Source organism: Enhydra lutris, unplaced genomic scaffold (assembly GCF_002288905.1).
Source record: "Enhydra lutris kenyoni isolate GAN:26980312 unplaced genomic scaffold, ASM228890v2 scaffoldscaffold76, whole genome shotgun sequence".
Classification (NCBI taxonomy): domain Eukaryota; kingdom Metazoa; phylum Chordata; class Mammalia; order Carnivora; family Mustelidae; genus Enhydra; species Enhydra lutris.
The window spans coordinates 2,604,333-2,626,059 of record NW_019154160.1 but is presented as its reverse complement, the minus strand read 5'-3'; the positions used below and the strand labels follow the sequence as shown (position 1 = coordinate 2,626,059).

The 21,727-nt window shown below is 45.8% G+C and overlaps 1 protein-coding gene across 1 annotated transcript in view; it reads right to left on the bottom strand.

Moving 5' to 3' along the window:
* The window catches only part of LOC111160500 (pecanex homolog 2), a 275,016-nt gene that overhangs the window by 71,767 nt on the left and 181,522 nt on the right, over nucleotides 1-21,727 (bottom strand). The window contains exons 22-23 of the mRNA XM_022523646.1: nucleotides 13,752-13,860; nucleotides 8,792-8,921 (exon numbers count right to left, since the gene is read on the bottom strand). Coding sequence (XP_022379354.1) covers nucleotides 8,792-8,921; nucleotides 13,752-13,860 — 239 coding nt within the window. The remainder of the gene's footprint in view (nucleotides 1-8,791; nucleotides 8,922-13,751; nucleotides 13,861-21,727) is intronic.

Sequence of the window (21,727 nt, the reverse complement as noted above, 5' to 3'; positions counted from 1 at the left end):
CACGGCTGCACGTTCTTGATCAGCTCCAAGTCCCAGCCGTTTGGCTGCGCTTCATGGACACTGGACTCTTGAGCAATTTGGCTTCTCCGTCGGCCTTGACACTTTCCTTTTACCATCCATGACTAAGAACGTTCCCTGCTCGTATCTCTTTCCTTCTTTCCTTCTGGGAAGTTCAGGACGTGGTCCTATTCCTACCCTGGTTGTCCCGGGTGTCCCGTACCCACTGTTTCCCCAGACGTGACCCTGCGCTGGCTGAGCAGTGTTAGCCCCAAACATGTCTCTGTCACCAGTCTCACAGGGATTCCTAAGCATTTTTAAATCTCTTAAAATTCTCGAATTTATATGTGCATCCAGACAAGCCTGCATTGTCCTTTCTGTGGAGGGAGATTCCCGAAGACCTACCCTGAGCTCCTGGGGGAACTGAGGGCCTGTGTTCATGCCTTTCACAGTTGTCTGGAGTTACTGAACAGCCTGGAAAATGAAGGGCAAGTGATGGCCTCCAAGAGGAATTTTTCAGATCAGCCATTTAAAAAGAAAATTCGCATCTTGAATGAGTTCAACCCCCTTTCTGGGCCTGAGATTTGATTCAGGACTGCAGATGGTAACTCGGTGCCCAGGAAGGGCCCGGAAGCTGCATTTCTGCTCTGATATCATGGCTCCAGTCCTGGAAAGGGGGCTCACGGTGGTCGGGGATCACAGATTTCCCCGTATGGGAGAGCCCACACTCACGCCTCCCGGCTTGGGCTCTGGAGCAGCTGAGAGCCCGCTGGGCGAATGACCAGGGCCCGGGACGGAGGCAGCCCTGCTGAGAGCCAACGGCCAGTCCCCCCGGACTGAAAGAAGCCACTTCTGGAGTCAGGCCCACTCAGGGAAGGGACCTCGGGGCCTGGGCGGCACTGCCTGTCCAACCAGCCCAGCTCCTCCTCTGAGCAGGGCATTTGTGACGGCCCCTTTCCAGTCCCAAGTGAACACTCGAATGGATGTTCACTGAATCGCCTATAGTGTGGGAGGCATTTGAGAGGTTTGGGGACATAACGGAGAGCGTTCAAACTTGGACTCACACCAGACCTGGTTTAAAGTCTTGGCTCAGCCACCGACTTGTCCTGTGACCTTGGGCAAATCATTTAACTTCCCGAGTTTCCCTTTTCTGATCTGTGAAATGAGAAAAATGAAATTTGACTTCCAGAATGGGTATACGGGCAAGAATGCATATACTTGGGAAGGTGCACAGCTGTCCAGTAAATACAAAATGAGGACTAGTGCTGCGCTACTCCACTACCTGTGTAAGCACCAGTAGTAATGCCTGGGAGCCCAACACACACCTAGGCAGGGCTCCGAGTCTAACAGCCCTAAGACATCTGAAAAAGGCTTTTATCGCAGTATGTGCAGGCACTTTGTAAACATATCCAAATAAATTGTGGGGTAGCTTAATTGCAAGCTGAGATATGTAAATCCTACCCTGCATAATTGCAAATTTTAATTATAGTGCTCCATTTTACTATTAACCCATAAGCCGAATAAGCTTGCTGCTTTGCATTTGAGAAAAAAATTGCCTTTTGAGAAACCCCATGCTTTGCACAAAGATCTTACAAACCATGCTTAAAATAGCTCAGTGGGTAGAGAGCATCCAGAAAAATCTTCCCCATGGTGAAAAGGTAAAAAATAAAATGCGTGTTGAGAACTTCTTTCTTTGACTGCCTTGCCCAAGTCAGGCACACACGGCCTTGAGCATCCTCAGTAAGAAACCATGTGTGAGACGGAGATGCTGGTGGGTCTGCAGAGAGTGCAAGGGAGGGGCTGGAGAGATGATGAACGAACGGTGTCATTGAAAAGGACCTCTATGGGGGTGCCTGGGTGGCTCAGTGGGTAAGCGTCGACCTTTAGTTCAGGTCATGATCCCAGGGTCCTGGGATCAAGCCCCACATTGGGCTCCCTGCTCAGCGGGGAGCCTGCTTCTCCCTCTCTTCCCCACCTGTGCTCCCTATCACTCTCTCTGTTTCTCAAACAATTAAAATCTTAATTAAAAAAAATAAAAGAAGGAGAAGAAAGAAATGGACCTCTATGGGCTGGAATATGAAAGCCAATGATGGATCAAGAGTTGGTAAAGGAAATGTAAATTTCTTTTCTTTTTTTTTTTTTTTGAGATTTCATTTATTTATTTGAAAGAGAGAACAAGCAAGCACAAGCATGCAGAGGCAGAGGAAGAAGAAGAAAGAGACTCACCGCTAAGCAGGGAGCCCCATGTGGGGCTTGATCCCAGGACTCCGGAGTCATCACCTGAGACAAAGGCACACACCTAAACGACTGAGCCACCCAGATGCCCCGGAAGTGTAAATTCCTGATTTTCACTAAACCGCACACATAAGATTGGCATGATGAAGGCCTGGCTTGGCACCACTTTAGTAAAATAATTGAGAGGTTTTAGATTTAGAAGGCGAAAATGAGAGCAGAAAATGTCTGGCTCACAAGAGGTCACATCTGTTGTGACCTGAGTAGACATCATCTGGAATAGGCTAGAGGGGAGGGTTAGAGGCCATCCAGCAGACCTCTGGATGAGGGCAGTGAGGCTTGCCCAGTTCTGCACCATTTAAAACACAGGTAGGGGGGACATCTGGGTGGCTCAATCGTTAAGCCCCTGCCTTGGGCTCAGGTCATGATCCCAGGGTCCTGGGTTCGAGTCCTGAATCGGGCTCCCTGCTCCTTGGGAAGCCTGCTTCTCCCTCTCCAACTCCCCCTGCTTGTGTTCTTGCTCTTGCTATTTCTCTCTCTGTCAAATAAATAAAATCTTAAAACACACACACACACACACACACACACACAGGTAGGAAGGGCTGTTGAGCCTGAGAGAGAGGGCAGTGAGGGGGGAGCGCTGTCTTCCAAGCAGTGAAGGGTGGTATACGCAGGAGGCACGAGGATGCTGGTTGCTCTGGCAACAGCAGGTGCATCCAGGTGAGGACACAAGGAACAGATCCCGCACAGGGGAAAGCCCGCAGCCATGGCAGACAAAGCTCACCCAGGGCTGCCTAAGAAGGCACAAGGGCTGCTCCGCCCAGAGCAGAAGAGGCTGGAGGACTCCCTTCCATGAGCAGCACGAGGGGGATTCTGTAACTCCAAGGGCCCGTGCTAGCCTTGCTTCTGTATTCCAAACCCACAACAGCTCTGGGAAGTAACACAGTAAGATTCACAGGAGCCCACAGAGACCAGTTGATAGACCACAAAATAGTGATGCTTTAGAGATGTTTTTCAACTCAGGCAACTCTGCTGCTCAAAGCACAGCTCAAAGGCTCTGTGACAGGGTAAGACATCAAAAGAAACACAGTGCTTAAAGGCGAAGACAAATATTTAAGGGGCATGTGACAGCGTGCTGTCTGTGGACTTGAGGTCACATGGTCTACACCTGTGTCTTTTCACCGGTTGGTACGATGGTGCTCTGCCATTTCAGAAAGGATTTCTGATAGGCTGCAAGGACGTATAAAATATGTCTCGACGTAACTGAATTAAAAGTCTAATGAGAGAAGATAGAAATATAGGGAAGGGGAACAAAATGGGACAGGATTAAGGATAAAATCGTTGCACATAGAAATGACCTGCGCATTTACCACAGTGAACCATGTCTTGTTTGGTAATTGTGACTTCTGGAGGGGTGGAGAGCCAGCCAACCCCATTTCACAGATGAGTTAACGGAGGCTCACAGACTCACTAGACTGGGACCAAGGACATGGCATAGAGCTGGATGTTTCTGCAGACCAATCTCAAAGAGTGACTCCTCTTAGTTAAAGCCTAGCACGGTGCCCTCACGTAGATGCCTAGTGCTCATTTGTGGAGGATGATGCCCAGAATGATTTAATATTTTATTTCTAAAGATTTTATTCATCTGAGAGAGACGGAGAGAGCACAAGCCAGGGTGGGTGCAGGGAGGCAGAACAAGAGGGAGAGGGACGAGCAGATTCTCTGCTGAGTGCAGAGCCGGACACAGGGCTCAATCCTGGGATCCCGGGATCATGACCTGAGCTGAAGGCAGACGCTTAACCAACTGTAACCAACTGAGCCACCTAGACGCCCTTGACTTAACTTTTTTTTTTTTAAGATTTTATTTATTTATTTGCGAGACAGAGATCACAAGTAGGCAGAGCTGCAGGCAGAGAGAGAGGAAGGGAAGCAGGCTCCCCGCAGAGCAGAGAGCCCAATTCGGAACTCGATCCCAGGACCCCGAGATCATGACCTGAGCCGAAGGCAGAGGCGTAACCCACTGAGCCACCGAGGCGCCCCTGATTTAACATTTAAAACCAATCTGGAGAATGTGATAGAAATGTAACAGCCACAAAAGCCATACTTGCCTTTCAGGTGGTTGTTCTATGCGTCTCCTCACAGTGATGGTGTTTAACATCTTATACAAGAATTCTGATCTATCCAAACAAACTCATTATTAATGGAACTTTTCATTCATTAGGACTAAAAATAGTCAACTTCTTTAGGACCAAGATATTTGCCGGGATAACCAAAACATGAATCAATGTTTCTAGCCTAAACATTTGTCTCATGGTAATGACAAAGTTTGGTTATTTAGTGATTGTTTATATGCAAGGAGAAGGGTGATATATCATAATATCAGAATGTTTCTATCATACGGGGATTTATACACACAAGGCACATTACAATTTATAAATTACAGTGCATTTGTTGCCGTTGTCTGTAATTTAAGTGGAGACCCCAGGCAGAGCTCATCAACACAGATTTTTAAGACCTTATTAGTTGAGAGAACATCAGTTTAACAGGGAACTTCCTAACACTGGCAAATGAGACCCAGGTGAAGATCTCCTTTACCTTTTACACACTATCACGGGACTCAATTCGTTTAAGAACTAGAGAACACCTACTATGCACATAGCCTCTCAGCGACACAAGATGAAAAAGAAACAGGTCTAGACTTGGCGATAAGTATGGTCTCTGCCAATCCTGGGTAGAATTTGCTGATGGCCACAGGCTGATTCATCTTCCAAAGATGGCTACTATAATACCTCTCAATTCAAAGGCCTCCTGAAACTAACCCCCTTTGAGTCCATCAAGACGTGGAATCTGGGTGGGTGTGGGTGGATGGGAATTGGAGAGGTCCCAGGGCGGGAAGGACACTTAGGTGGAGGACACAGCCCAAGGCAAGGCTTGGGATGAAAAAGCCACAAAGTGTGAGGTGTGACAGAATGTTTTGGGTAATAAGCTGGAAATTGAGATTAAAACTGAGGAGGGTCTAGACCTGTGCTGTACATCATGGTAGTCTCTAGACACATGTGGCTATTGAAATTTAACTCATTACAATTAAATAGAAGAAGTAAAAATTCAGGGGATGACTGGGGGCTTCAGTCCATTATGTGTCTGACTCCTGATTTTGGATCAGGTCATGATCTCTGGATTGTGAGATCAAGCCCCACATCAGGCTCCTGGCTGGGCAAGGAACCTGCTTGAGAGTCCCTCTCGCCCTGTCCCTCTGCTCCTCCCCTCCCCGGGCTCTCTCTCTCTAACAGAAAACAAACAAACAAAAGTAAAAATTCAGTTCCTCAGTCACATTGGCCCCATTTCAAATGGTCATTAGCCACGCCTGGGCAGTAGGGCCGCCATATTGGACGGTGCAGGTGCACAGCATTCCCAGCACTGCAGAGCTCCGTACTTGACAGGGCTGGACCAGGTGGTATTCTTCTCCTCAGGCAGCTACGAGCCACCACAGGCCTCTGGGGCAGCATGGAACCTGGTGCTCTATGTGCAGATCTGACCAGAGCGCAGGGGAGTCAGGAGGGCAGAGGACACATGTGTGTCCCAGGGAGAAGCAGTGTTGGGGAACAGGAAGCCTGTGGATTTCAAGATAGCCCAGGTGGGGGGAAACAGACAGGGCTGGAAATCACCAGGAGGCTGGTGATTTACTTATCAGTTCCTTAGGGTACTGAAATGGTTTCATGGGGCACCTGTGGCTCAGTCGATGAGGTGTCTGCCTTTGGCTCAGGTCGTGATCCCAGGGACCTGGGATCAAGTCCCACATTGGGCTCCCTGCTCAGCGGGGAGGCTGCTTCTCCCTCTGCCCTTCCCCTGCTTGTGCTCTCTCTTTCTCTCAAATAAATACATAAAATCTTTATTGTTTTTTTTTTTTTAAGTATAAAATGGTTTCACTGGCACTGGGCTCACTGGAGACTTGCAGGAACAAAGTCAGCTTTCAAAGGGCTGAGAAAAAGCCTGGAGGACTGGGAGGGCTGGCAAGCGAGGCAGCAGGGGTGGAGAGGGAGAGGAGGCCCAGGAGAGGGGATTGTGAGTGCAAGGGCCACAGCCCAGGCTGGGGGTGGCATGCCGGGGTACTCTCTGGCAGCATGTGCCCCCCCCCAACTCCAGAGGAAGAAGATCTCTGATTGGCCTTTGAAAGCGAGGAGACGCGTAGTAACCAAGCCCACAGAATCGAAGACCCAGTAACCAAGTGCTCCCTTGTAGGCAGTGGGACGGCCACGGAGATGCGGGACAGCCACAGATACTCTCCAGCCAGAAACCAGGCAAGCAGTCATTACCATTTGAAATAAAAAACAACAGTTTAAGATAGTCAGAATGAGCTTTCCAGAGCCTTTACAGGGATCCAGATGAGATTTCCTGCCATTTCCTCTCCTGATACCTCCTCTTACTGTCCAGAATTCCATCACTGATCTTTTAAGCAGCTGGGCACGGTTCTGATGTCCCACAAGGTGACCAGCCTGGGTTTTGCATCAGGAATTTTTTCCCCAGCAGCACTGAACATTTTCCCCAACTTGGCGCCTTCAGAGAGACCTCGTAAAGGCTGGACAGCCTTCCACACACCTGCAGACCCCGCCCCACCCACAGCCAGGCCGAGCGAAGGCAGACCCCTCCCACACGTAACAGCGCTCAACTGAGTTCGCAGCGGCTCACGACAGAATCAACTATTTGTGACACAGAGTAAGGAAATGGGGACCCTGATCTAGAGGCCCATACACGCAAGGAGCCCCCAGAAGCCGACGGTTCAGGAACCAGACTGAAACCTGCAAGTGAAGAAACTGAGCAAACACGGACGTCCAGGAGCACCTTGCTCCCCACACGGGTTAGGAGACCACCTGGCACTTAAACTCCCCCAGAGCTTGTCCCCGCCCCCTTCCTGGCAGGGACCCTTAAAGCTCTGTCCAGCTCAATGGGGATGCATCTTGTTTATGTCAGATTCCAGGCCAGAAAGACTGGCTCTTAATTTATCTGAGACTAGGAGACAAAAAGGAAATCTCTTGTAGTAACGATCAAGTTGAAACAAATCTTGCGCTTTCCTGCATGGTTAAGAGAAAAGGCATTGCGGGGTCCTCTTAGTGACAAGTGTAAATGCAGTTTTCAGAGCTCCAAAAAGATACCCCAACTTGTCTTCCCCTAAGGAAACTGAAAGTAACAAGCCCGTGCCTGTCATTTTCTTTAACTCTCTGGCTCTGTAAATACGCACGGTTTCTCCTTAAACACACACAAAAGAGGACTCGTGCTTCTGTGCAAAATTTCACACGGGTACTCGTTGCACTGCAAAAATCCCACCTTTCTTGAATATGAGGAACGTGCCAGAGGGTCTCCCCACCGAGTCCTGGCCCCCCAGCCCTGGCCCCACAGGGACTTCTAGGCACAGCAGAGAAGAATCATAACAGCGCAGGCTCGCATGGGGCTCTATGTATATGAACCCATTTTCTCTTCACAGCAAGTCTGTGAAGTAGGTCCCCTCATTTTGCCCCCATTTTACAGAAGAGAGAAAGAGACCTGAGGTCACCAGTGTTAGGTGGTAGAGGTGAGACAGGAGCCCAGGTAGGCATGTGCCCCAGGCTGAGTTTTAATTACTCCCCCCTACTGCCCGTCCCCCAAGGGTGTGATTTTATGGTCGCAGGAATCCTCTAAGGGGAGAAACAGAAACCACAGACCTCCTACGTTAGTGGTGTCTTGTACAGGACATCAAGAGCGCACCGTCAAGTGCCTGAGTCATGCAAAATGTCGTGTCAATAATACCGTGGAGGGTGGACCAGGGTTTATGGGGCTCAGCGCAGGTATGGCTATAAGTTAGGGGAGGGGTTCTGGAATAGTCCTTCTCCTCTGCCCCAGCTGAAGATGGACCGGCTCACCAGCATTCTCCTCCACCACCTGTCTGCAGCGCCTTCCCCTCACTCCCCCAAGCCCTCAGGAGTTCTGGAAAATTAGTTGGTGGAACATGACTCCGCCTTCACGCCTTCCCTTCAGAAGTAGGCGCCCCCACTGCATCACTGTTTGCTGGAGGAGGTTTGTGACTGGCCGGGCCACGTAGTCAAGAAAAGACATAGATAACTTCTGCAAGTTGAACGCTCTGGAACACCTGGTGTTCTCCGTCGTGTCGAGCTGTGAAGCGCGCACACTTGCACGCGACACGCACACTCAGGATGCTCACAGAAGGTATAGCCGAGAGGGGGCACGTGCCATCCAGGGGCAATCCCCGCCGGGGGCTCCCTCAACCTTTCTGAGGGCAAATGCCAATACTCAGCAGAGGGAACTCATTTTTCCTGCACGACCAGTGAAACCCAGGCTGGTACCCGATTGTAGAGCTGCGATCAGACCCGTTCGGTTCCGAGCCCCGAAGCCCCCCGACCCCGATCCCACCCCCAGTGCTGAGCGATGAACGGAGGAAGCCCCCGAGGGTACACACTCAGACCCCAGCCGCCGGGGAGGCATGAAGGCTAAGCCTTGACACGGAGGGTCAAGGAGCATCAGGACGCACGAATTTCAGCAAAGCACGTTAGCATCAACTTTAGGATCTTACTTGTAGTTTTTCTCCCAGAATTTCACTGGCCTGACATAGGAGGTGATGAAAATGACACTCCCAAGGAACGGGCTCAGTGGGGTAGAGAAGATGGAGGTGATCATCGTCTGAAAGAAAAGCATGGCGGAATCTGAGAATTCTGAGTTAAGGCAAAAATAAAAACCCCCAAAAACAAAAAACACCACTTTTTTTCAGTGTTATTATGTATCGAAATATTATTTCAGATTTTGATTTGTTTATAGGAAAGCTGTTTTCTCGCCAAGGAAAGAAAAGATGGCATGTACGTGATCTCTCTGTGTACTGAGTCAGGGATATAAAACTTTCAGTAGGATCCTGCTAGGTCTCACTTCGCCAGCGTCAAAACCAAATGATTCTCATAAAAATCCCAGCGGTCTCAGGGTGATTTATGGCAAAGATATAATATCTGGGGTTTGAAAAGAACAGTCTCTTTTTACTAGGGTATCATTAGTGGAGCAAACCGCACTGTGCTACATTTGCTAAAGTATTAAGTAGCTTTATAAATAATTAAAATTAAATTACACCTTTTAGAAGAAATAAATACCATTCTGTGAGACGGTAGCATCTGTTTCTCAAAGACTCTCTTCCCACTATTTAAAAAAGTATGTTCTTTATGATATGTTGAACACTGATGGCTTGAGTCATGTATGCTGTATAAGCTACAACTGTAGACACATGAACTCACAGCATGTTACACGCTGCATGGGTTTCTCACTTACTGGTGGGACTCACTCTGACACACCCTGGTTGATCAGAAACATAACTGTCCAACATTAAAATCAGTACTGCTGCCATACTTGGATGAAGACCAATGAATTAATCTCTAGAAATCTGAGGAAGGTGCCCCGAGGGCTTGTCCCTCCCTAGTCTCTCTCCATCACTGGAGAACTGCTCCTAGCTGCCAATCCCACATGTCCCTGTGGTGCAGGGGTGACAGTGAGACCAATGGTTGAGGTGGCGGAGGCCAACAAGGTGCCAGACTGTCCAGGGTTTACGTAGGCACCTTGTTCCTTGTCCCTTGTCCCTGCAGGTGGGGGCTCGGGGCGTCCCCCTACCGGTCTGATCTGATCTCCTACCGGGCTGATCTTCCCACCTGGAAGAGGGCTTTCTCTCAGCTGCACAAATGGAGGTCTTATTTCTTTAGCCTGTGTTCCGAAGGTTCTGGCACAAAGTAAGAAAGGAATGCCTGGCACAGACAGTTAGACTCTATGTGTCACTGCCCATCAGGACATAGAAGTGACCCAGGCATCCAGATGCTTTCATTCCCTCTCAGCCACATGCTGGCAGAGGGGTGGCCGTGGGGACCTCACCACCCGTTTACAGATAAATCCAGAAAAGGAGAGCCTTGTGTGGTTGCAGGCACATACCCAGGTATTTTCAAAGACTTTAGCTCAGAGTTTTGCTTCAGGAATAACTGTATCTTTATTTTATTTCTTTCAACTTGCTATTTCCTTCCAAGCAACTCCAGGAGGGAATTGACACGTCCACTATTAATAATCCATTCTGGTGCTGATTTGTTTGGGTATCAAAAAGATCTCTATGGTGCTACAGTCTACATCCAATCCCTTTTATTTTGACCTGGGTTCACACGCAGAGCTACAGAACAACGAGCTGCTGTGAGATCTGTCACCGCCATCAGTTTTCTCTTCATCAGAAAGCTGAAAATACCAAAATACCGGGTCACAACACGTACCAAATAAACCATGACCCTTGTCTCCGGAAGAAAAGGGACCTGCACAGGGGATGTCATGGAGTAAAGGTACTGAAAAAAATGTGAGAAGGCAGAGCCACGGGAGGGATTTCTCTGATGGGAGGAGGGCTCAGGGTGGGGGGTGGTGGCAGTGTTGCAGAAAAACCAGGACAAAGCCCCACGGAGCTGGGGCTGGGCAGCCTCCCAGAGAGGCTGGCCCTGCTCTTCTCGATGATTCTATGTATTTCCCCCAAGAGTATGTCGTCCATTTCTCAAACGCCAGACACGATGAGCCAGAAGCTACGTCAGGAAAGCCGTGTGAAGCTGCAAATGAAGTTCCATGTGGTAGGAAAGGAAACACAGTTTAACAGGTCCGAGGTAGGGCAGACGTGGATAGGTGGCCTCAGAGGTTGTTTCATTTAGGGGGAGATCGATAAAGCAATGCAGCATGCTCGGGCCAGATATGAAAGCCTGTGGCTGTAGCTGCTTGGGCAACGCCAGGAAATGGGGACTCCAGTGACAGCCCAAGCGGGGAGCCCTCTTGGTTTCTTTCCCACGGGGACAGGGTGACTCCGTCAAAAGCTTGCCGTAGCGTACAGTTAAAATGAAAACATCTACGTCAGTCCTGGAAGTTAGAAACAAATCATCCGAAACTCGAAATGACATTCCAAAGAGAAATTCCGCAGGCTTCCCAGTACACACGTCTAACAGAAATGACCTGGCTGTGCCGGCGTAACTACTAGAAGACAGTGGTCTTGCACGGTCTGTACACGTAATTAAAGAGGGAGCGTTCGCGTCCCTTCCTGGAGGTTACCAGCTTAGACACTAAGAGAAGCTACCAGGGGAGAGATGTGCTAGTACTGGAAAAAGCAATTTACTAAACAGTGCCCCTCTGGCTTGAACGCTAATTCACTTCCAAAATGGAGCAAATTAGTCCCTTCCTGACGCCAGGATTGAACCCACAGCTTCTTAATAGAGTGATAAAATAATTAACATTTCGGAATTAGTCAAGATCCAGGCTGGCGCTTAGGAACCTCAGGGCTTGGTCTTGACAGCACACACGGTTTTCTAAACGATTTCTCTCATTGTATTCGGAATGGTACAACATTGGCTTCCAGATAACCCGTATCTACCTTTACAACTAGTCAAGGATGGGAAGGTGTCCTGGGATGAGGGGGAGGGGGTGACAGGTCCTGTCAGCTGTCACAAGACTGCAGTCGTCAGGCTCTGAGGTCACTTGGAAGGCTCGGTATCTTAGGGGGAGTGTGGACGTCACTATCAGGAGCAGGTTTAGGAACAAAAGCACAGGGACCCATCGAGTGTCCTCAAACAGAGCCACCAAAGGCCCAATGAAATCTACATCTCAGATGTTCAATTTCTTGAGAACGAGTCCACCCACCAAGAAAACACTTAGATTTAACAAGCGCCGTGTGCCATGTGATGTAGACACTAACGCCGTTTTTATTCTTAGAGATGTTAAGCACCAGATACAAAGTGCTTGTGCGCGAACCCTCAGCACACTAAAGGTCAGGTAATTGAATGTTATGGCTCCCAGAAGGGTCCTAACTCAGCTGCGGAACCACAAGGAGTAATTAGCATCGCTGAACTCACCTAACAAGGCATAAACAGGCACAAGAAATGCTACAGATCTGCGTGGGACCGAAGTTAGGATAAAACTGGGATTTATAACTTCGAGTTTCACATTCTTTGTGCAGCTCCTTGACCACAAATTTGCATCACCCCATAGTTCTCATTCAGTAAACGGGCTTTCAACTCTAGGTAGGATGCCTGAGACGCACTTCAGAAATAGATATCACCTCTCTTTGAGCTCGCTGTCTTTGTTTTAAAGGGCTCTTTAGAAAAACCAAAATTACTGGTATTGTAGAAAATGATTGCAGTTCTAGGGAAAAAGTGGCGGAGGAGCTCGCTCACAGTTTGCAGTTGTTTTCTTCCTTAGCTTGTTCTGCCAAATAACCTTGAAACATTTCAGAAATATCAATGTGGGTCTAAGAATAGGAGCACAGAACACCGTGCATTGTAAGGCCAGCTCCTGGTATGCTTGAAAGATGCTTGGAGAAGGGCATTGTTAAAAGCCTAGAATATATTATCCTTTAACAATTACCCCACATATGTTTCCCTGCCTGTTCACGAAGTTCAGGTCCCGGAGACTGCTCCTGAGTTGTCTTAATGAGCCCTGTATGGCATTGTATGGAAGGAAGTTCTAGAACTGGGGGTCACACACGCCAGAGGGTAAGGATCCCGGGCAGGCTTTTGAAGATGAACACTCCAGGATCCACGCCCTGAAACATGATTTTAGAATTATGTGCTGGGCTCAGGGATTTCGTTATTTAACAAGCTCCTTCATGGACTCCGAAATAAGTAATTCCCGAAACGCATCATGGAAAGCACACATTTAGAAAGTGTAAATGAGGTGGGAAGGAAAACCTTTGAGGGCAAATTTGAGGCCTGAGTCTAGGATATTTTTGTCTAATCTCTCTCTCTTCAAGAGTATTTTTTCTTTTTATTAATCTCTCTCTCCTTACGCACACACCCTACATACAATTTCGCTATCTGTGTCAAAGGGATCTCTCCGAGGAGGGTCTCAAGATTGTTTTGAAGTAAATAAAAACTAATTATCATTATGGAAACACTTAAAAGCAGACAAAGCAACCAAATGAATGTACAAATGGTAAAACTAGGCTTCTCGGCTAAGAGCAGCTACAAAACGAAACCATCTATTAGTTCTCTCATCTTTTGAAGACTTCGGGTAATTCTATGTGTATCTAATTCTGAGTTTTGAATATGAACAAGTATGTGATTACCAAGCTCTATCCTAAGATGGTGTTAGATAATCTATAACAGTATATCAGAGCCATCAGCCCTATCCCCCGTGTTTAATAATAGCAGATCGAATTACACTATTTTGCACTGAGTCACCTGAACCATTTGAGCAGTAACTTTCCATTTAAAAGACAGGATAACCTTAATGCAGATCTGGGCGTGGGAAATGGAAGAATAAGAGAAAAATAAAGTAATCCTGGCGAGGCATTAGGAAGCAGGAGGAGTTCAAAATTAAGCAATGACTTTGAAAGCTAAGTGGCCTAAGGGGAATCTGAAGTGCCTCCCCGGGTCCCCATTAAAACGTAATCTTAAAGTCTTGCAAATCTTTTCATTGCCAGGGCTCTGTGGAAAGCTTGCATCCGTAAACTGCGACTCCCAGCTCGCTGATGAAAATGGAAGCACAAAGGATACGAGGGACGGCAAAGAGCTGAGCAAACACGTGAAATGAAGACCCCCAGGCCATCTGCCATGGAGCCACGTAGGTCAGGACGAACTGCACCTTGTGAAGCAGGTCCCCGAGCTGAAAGCAGAAGGAAAAGATTCATCAGGGAAGACAACTGACACCCAGGGTGGTGGCCGAGTCAAGGTGACTTACAGCAGGGAGGGGGCGGCCAAGCTGTTGCTTACCGTCCCTTGTCCTACAGGCAAGGCAGCCATATTGGGAAATTTTAAAACAGCAGCAAGATGATCTGAGGGGTTCCCGTCCCCAAGTTAATGACTCCAGCCAATGGGTGCGTCTCTTGCCTCTCTTGGAGGACCGCTCACAGTTTGCTCTTCCCGCCTTCGGATTCGGGCTTTTAGGGCAGAGTCATATAGAAACCCGTCATCATGGCCACTGTTCAATTTAGAGCCCTTTGGCAGCTCTTGACCGAGAAAAGAGCTCTGTGCCATCGAAATGCCAGGTACAAGTCGTTTCAGGAAGCCACGCTGGGCTACCAAAGCTGCTGCGTTCACTCCACAAAGCAGACAAGAATGGGTCGGCCCGGATGGGGCCCTCTACTCTGTGCTACCCAGAGACCGATGACCCCCAATGCAGAACCCACGGCTGTGGCTTCCATGCACAGTGAGCATCCTACCAGCACCTTCCCCAGATTCCACGTACACACACTCACTATGCCTCCTGGAAACTTCCAGCAAGACATGTTTGCTCCTAGACTGGTGAGCATGCAGGGTCATAAAATACATTCCTCAAGGCCAGGATGTGAAAAGAGAAGAACAAATGCAATTCTTTCTTTCTTTCTTTTTTTAAGATTTTATTTATTTATTTGTCAGAGAGAGAGAGCACAAGCAGTGGGGAGCAGCAGGCAGAGGGAGAAGTAGGCGCCCCGCTGAGCAAGGAGCCTGATGCAGGACTCGATCCCAGGACCCTGGGATCATGACCCAAGCTGAAGGTAGATGCTTAACTGACTGAGCCACCCAGGCGTCCCCAAATGGAATTCTTAATTAGGCCAACAGGTGTTAAACGCAGGACATCAGAAGACCACTGTGAAAAGAAGGCAAAGGTTAGGAAGCAGGGCCATTAAGGAAAGGTTCACACTGGGTGGCTCAGTGGGTTAAAGCCTCTGCCTTTGGCTCAGGTCATGATCTCAGGGTCCTGGGATCGAGCCCCGCCTTGGGCTCTCTGCTCAGCAGGGAGCCTGCTTCCTCCTCTCTCTCTGTCTACCTTTCTGCCTACTTGTGATCTCTGTCTGTCAAATAAATAAATAAAATCTTAAATAAACAAACAAAAAGAGTAGGAGTCTGGAAAAGAAACACAGACGTCTGGTTCTCACTGGTAACTTTTCACTATCTTCACTCCTGCTCACGTGCATTGGCCTCAGAGGGCTGAGTGCAACTGGCTTCCAAGTTCTTTCAGAAAGTCCGCCTTAGTTCTACCTGGGGTCGGTTCAAGCTTCCAGAATCCATTCTGGATGGGACTGCCAGCTCCCAGTGCCTTAGACAGTCTACCAGTTGAGAGGATGGTAGTTTATCCTGTTACGTCTGCTCAAGGTCGCATCTCTTAGGTTCACAGACCAAAACAGTCTTCTCCCTGCCACCTGATTTTTCCACCAGTCAGCCGGTGACTTGTTAGAATTGTGAGACGATCCTAACACAGACTCAAACCCTTGACTCACTTCTCTTAAGACCAAGTATTTTCTTTAAAGGCCAATATCATTTCCTTTCATGCCCGCCATGAACCCAACAAGAAAAGGAACAGGCAGATCACCAAAGGGAAGACTCACAACACGTGACACTGAATTACAACAAAAGCCCAAGTCCTGAGAAGTGATGCCGGGCTCTTGTGCATTCAGTGGCTCAGTGACACCTAACAGAATGCACACAAAATCCCTCTGGATCGGAAACCCTCTGGTCGCTCCACTGTCAAGTCTAGGTATTCAGAATGAACCTTGTGACTTGTGCCTAGGCGAAAACTACGAGCCCGAACAAGATTCCCATATGTGAAGCGTGGCCCCCCAAACACCGGACCCGTGAATCAGGGGTTATGGAGAGTTAGTCCCGGAGGATTTTCCACGTATGACTATATCCCGAGAGGCTTTTAAGCCATCTTGTGAAAAGCTGGCAAGTAGGTTAGGCATAGCAACTACAATCAGACAGGAGCCTTAGGGAAAGCCTCATCTGCAAGTTTAAAGCTCTAAGTGAAACGTGGCTGCATTATGATTCGATGAATCTATTACAATTATTTTTTGCTTAGCACCGCGAGTGGTATTTACATATAGGCAAAACCAGTCATCAGGCACGTGCACTCTCGCGCTCTAATTGCTGCTGAGACCCCAGGTATCTTTGCTCTTTTCCTGTGCCGATGCCTCGGCTTTTTCATAAACATCGTGCAGAATAAAATACAAGTTTTGTGAAAGATTTTCAATCTGAGGCTCAGAAAATAGACGCTACTGTTCTCACTGAAGAAGCCAGCACTCCTGAATGCCAGTTCTTTGCACGTCCAGGATGCCCCCACCGCACAGTAACGTAATCTCCTCCCCAAGCCCACCATAAAAGGGCTACACTATCTATGTGGCAGGTGTCAACACGGTATGATATTTAAGAGCATGGGCTTGAGGACAGGCTGCCTGAGCATGAACCCCAGCTGGCATCGGCCACAGGGATGAAACAGTACTTCCTTACAGTGTCATCTGAGAATCAAGTGACATCATCTTTCTTCAGAACTTACACTAGCACCTGGCAATTGTAAATGTAATATGAGAATCGGACACACAGACATTGGAACAAGTAGAGGTTGTCTTTTGAGGATGTACTTAGCTCACAATCAGGAAATCCTAGAGCGCCCCCCCCAACTTTAAAACAATGGAAACTTAACCAAGTCTAGGTCCTCCTGGTTTCCAGAGGAGGAAAGGAGACTCGGGGGGCTGCTGGCTGAGGTCAGAGAGTGAGTCACTGGCCCCTATGAAACCAGTGAGCGAAGTGCCTGCCTGGCAGTAGATATTTCTACCTCCAAACGTTACCACGTCTCCTTGAGGCTAGGAGCCCTTCTTAAAGACAGCAGCAGGAAAACCTGCCTAACATGCAGCAGCAGAGGACGGCAAGTTCTCTACCAAGGCCTTCCTGCTGACATGCAAGGGACAGGGTCCCAACCATGGACATGACAAATGTGGCTGCAGCCACCAGCAGGGACCACTTCTCCATGCGCTCAGGGATGAAGAGCTCTGATCCATCCTGGAACATTGCTTTCAGTGTATATTTCAGTTAATAAAACATGACACCCCCCAACAAGCCTGGAGACATTCAAGTGGTTCTCAGAAAGGCAGACCTCTTGGTTCCCTGAGTTTCTTGAACACACAGCTCCAAGAAGATAGATATGGCTTACCTAGTCTATTCCTAGAAGTGTGGAGAGGTGCGTTCCAGGTTAAAAAGACCCAGCTTTATATTTTCCCTTCACACTTCGTCCTTCTCTTCAAGAGTGAAATCAAGTGTAAGAATGAAAAATCTGTGGGTATTCAAAAGGTGATGCCTAAGCACAAAAGGAAGGCCTTCCTGTGGACCATCAATGCAAAGTGTGTATGAAAGGGCACTTGGCGTCCTAGTACACCATTGTGTATAAAATCATGAAGCATTTAAGATGAGATTGATTCAGTGGAAGTAGCAACATTAACACCTTTCTAGGAAGTGCCACATACAGCATAACATTGTACCAAAGCACTTTAAATAAAAATGCCACTTAGATGAGCTATGAAAATACATCTCCATAGACAGTTCAAAGTCTCTGCTGTTATGAAGCTTATCTCACTCCTAATGCTCTGCTTCCAAGATCCTAAATCTCAGCCCTATGACAGTATAATAAACTTCACAAGTTACCCAAGTAGGACTATAAGGGAAAACAAAATCATTTGGGTCTTTTCCACTGAAAACACTAGGAAAAGAGTAAATAAGGTCACAGTAGAATAATTCTGGCTATTTCCCAAAGAAAGATACCATAAATAGTCTCACTTCCAATTATCCTTTCAGGGAATATCTTTTCCATTAGGTGTGGACAGTGCTGTTATACCTCTGCAACAATTCACAAACTATGTTAAGAATAACGTCACTAAATAAAGATGATCCAATGCTTTTCCTTGCCAATACATTCTGAAACAAGATGTGTGCCATCTTTCCTGAGGGGACTCCTTCCCCTGCTGACAAGATAACTCACAATTTATTGGACATTTTGAAACTGAACACTATCTTAGGGAGATGCCCATATGCTATTCCATTTGATTAAAGTGGAATTTTCCTTCCCAATCCCAACCACCACCTTTCCTCCTATGATTCTAACCCTAACCCTTACCGTCTCCCAGATTAGGTGTATCACATAACTTTTCTTCCTTCTTTTTTTGCTTTCTGTGGTCAGAATCAGCTGGTTTCCTTCTCAGAAAGATATGCAGCTTGTGATTATGAATGTGTGGGCGTGAGAGGCACGCAGGACTGAAAGGAGTCTCAGAAACCAGCTGCTGAGTCAAAGATGCAGAGTTCGGGATGAGAGAACACAGAGGGAATAGAGACTCTTGAGTGCTTGGGAAGGAGGTGATGTGAGGAGCAGAAAATTCTTCAAGAAGGAAGGGAAAAAGTAAAGCTAGTAACACCTCAAATGTGGGATACCACCTTTTGGGGGAGGGGAAGCACCCTTCTTACAGAATAACAGATAAGAGCAAGCATGATAATTAAGTAGGGGGACATTGGCTTTAGAACATAAATATTCTCAAATAAAACCCAAGAAGATGAATTAGAATTTTGTAAGTTAAGTAAACATATTCAGGTCAGGTGGTTACAAGGGGTTAGAAGACTGAATTTCAGAAGGTCAGTAACAGATTCTACCTCTGTATACAATGTGTGTTGGGATTTTATTAAATAGCACACAGTTTAGCAAAATATCAATGTGCTTCAGGGAGCATGCATGAAGATTACCACCCCACTGCAAAAATAATAGAAATAATCTAAAAGATGGTAGGGACAAAATGTAATTAATAGTTGAAGTCAAAGGAAGGGAAAACTTCCAATAGTCAGAACAAAAAGGGAATTTAACATGAGAAAGATAGAGGCACCTGGGTGGCTCAGGTGGCTAACATCTGCCTTCAGCTCAGGTCATCATCTTGGGGTCCTACAATGGAGCTCCACATTGCTCTTCCTCCTCGTGGGGAGGGGCCTGCTTCTCACTCTCCCTCTGCCACTCCCCACCCCACTCATGCTCTTTCTCTCAAATAAACAAAATATTTTTTAAAAAATAAAATAAAATGAGAAAAATAAGTCTGAAATGACACTGGAATGACCCTAAGAGGATACAAACATAGATGTGGACTTTAGCAGCCCAGGACATGGATTTAATGGACTTGTAGGGCTGTGGCCATGCCCACAAAGAAAAAAAAAAAGTGAATTAGAAAAACCCCACCTACCATTGCTGGGAAAAAGCAAAAAACTTTGCCTTCTTCCTAATACAGAATAGAATCTGTCATCCATTATACACCAAAACCTTAGCCATCATAATGTAAAAGAGTGGAATTTAAATTTAAACTATTCCAGAAATATAAAAAAGCCAAGTGGCTGTAAATAAAAAGTAGGGGAGGATGACAAAACTATTTTGTAAAAATAAATGCATACACAGTCTTCAAGGATACTTCTACAACCATATTATATAGGTCTCCCACAGATAAAACAACAATCTCCCACTGAAGATTAGTCCACAATGAAAATTATAAACTATGAAAGGAAAATGAGCAAATGAGAAGAAACCAGTAAATTCAACACACAAGACAATTAGCATCCCAAGAATTTTATGTAATACAGTAATATAAAAGAATCTAAATGAGTAAAAAGCTGACATAAAAAGTAAATAATACTAAAAGAGTAACATAATATGAAGAATGAACAAATGGAATTGAAAAAGAAATACCAATTCTAGAAATGAAAAGTGAAGTCATTAAAATTAAAAAAAAAAAAAAAAAAACACAAGAGGTGGTTTAAAAGCAGATTAGTTACAGTAAAACAGAAAGTAGAGAAACAGAAGACCGGAGTAAGTTACCGAGAACACAGCACAGAGAGAGAAAAAGATTTTTTTTTTAATCTGAAAGGCTAAGAAATATATATGATAGAGTAAGAAGACATGACATATGTCCATTTGGAATTCCGGAAAGTATAGAGAGAAAGAGGAGAGAAAATATTTAAGAGCAAATGACTCAGAATTTCCCAGAACTGAGGAAAACATGAGTCCTTGATTGCAGAAGTACATCAAGTCTTGTAAAGGATAAATAAAAAGAATCCACAAAATGCATACCATCAAAATCGAAGAGAAAAATCTTTCTTACAGATTGTATATACAAAAATTTTTTGGATAATAACAGATTTCTCATTAGCAAAAATATATAGCAAAAGACAGTGACATAATGTTTTTAAGGTTTTAAGAAAGATGATCAAGTTAGAATTTTGAACAGAACTTCAGTATCATTTAAGTATGAGGTAGAAATAAAGACCTTTTCAAAGACTGAGAGAATTGATTACTCATAGAACTTTGTAGAAAAAAAAATTTAAAGAATGTGCTTCAGGAGGAAGGAAATTTAACCCTGAACAAAGAGAGAACATACAAGAATAATGGTGAGAAAAGAAATGGCTAAAATGTCAGAATCTCAATATTTGGATTAATTAAACAATTAATCACAAAGCTGGTAATTCAATTGAAGTAGAACCAAGTAAAGGATGTCATAAATATTTAAGATATGAGAAGGGAATTTGGAGTTAAAATCTTGTCTTTGGATTGTTTGAGAGGAGGGAAGAGATTTTAATTAATTTTCTATGCTAATCAAATGTGCTTATTAATAATTGAAGAGTAACCTCTAAGCCACCAAAGTATTCAATCTCTGAGGTGTGTCACAATCACCCAGAGAGCTTGTAAAACAAAGACCCTGGTTCCCACCTGCAGAGGTTCTGAATTAGTAGGTTTAGGACGGAGCCCAAGAATAACTTCCCCTGTGATGCTGATGCTGCCTATCTGGGGACCACACATTGAGACTCACTACACTAAAGGACTAGAATCAGAATATTCAATTTCCAAAGCACTGGAGGAAAAGGGAATTTCTAAAAAGTCCATTCCATTCAATAGAAGGCCAGAAAGAAGGGGTAATGGGACAAAGAAAAAGCACACATATGAAGCAAAAAATAGGACAGAAAAAAGTGCAAACATATCAGTAATCACAGTAAACGTAAATGAATAAAATTTGCCTATTAAAATATAAAGATTCTCAGTATGCTCAGTATTAAAACAGATTCTCTGTATTAAAAAGAAGTCTTGGGTGCCTGGGTGGCTCAGTTGGTTAGGCGACTGCCTTTGGCTCAGGTCATGGTCCCAGAGTCCCAGGATCAGGTCCTGCATTGGGCTCCCAGCTCCATGGGGAGTCTGCTTCTCTCTCTGACCTTCTCCCCTCTCATGCTCTCTCTCACATGAATGAATAAAATCTTTAAAAAAAATAAAAAAATAAAAAGAAGTCTTGCTAGATGCTTTTATAAGAAATATTAAAATGACTTAGAAAGTTTTAAGTAAAAGGGTGAAAAAAAAAGATGCCAGATATATTCCAAACAAAAGAAAGCTTGCTTATCTATATTAATACTAGACAAAATTGATTATCACTCAAAAAAAGGATAAAAATCAGTACATCGTGATAAAGGGAAGAGTCATGAGGAAGACAACACGATTGGAATCTACGCACTTAGCTAAATAGTTTCAAAATATCTAAAGTCAAAGTAAACAGAATTACAAAGTAGGATTACAAATCTGCCATGAGAGGTGGAGATTTTTAGGACACGCATCTCAGAAAATAATAGCTTAATTAGACATTAAATAAATAAGCATAGAAAACATTTGGCCAATAGAATTCATAAGCTTTGTCTAAGAGATATATGTATTAGAATCC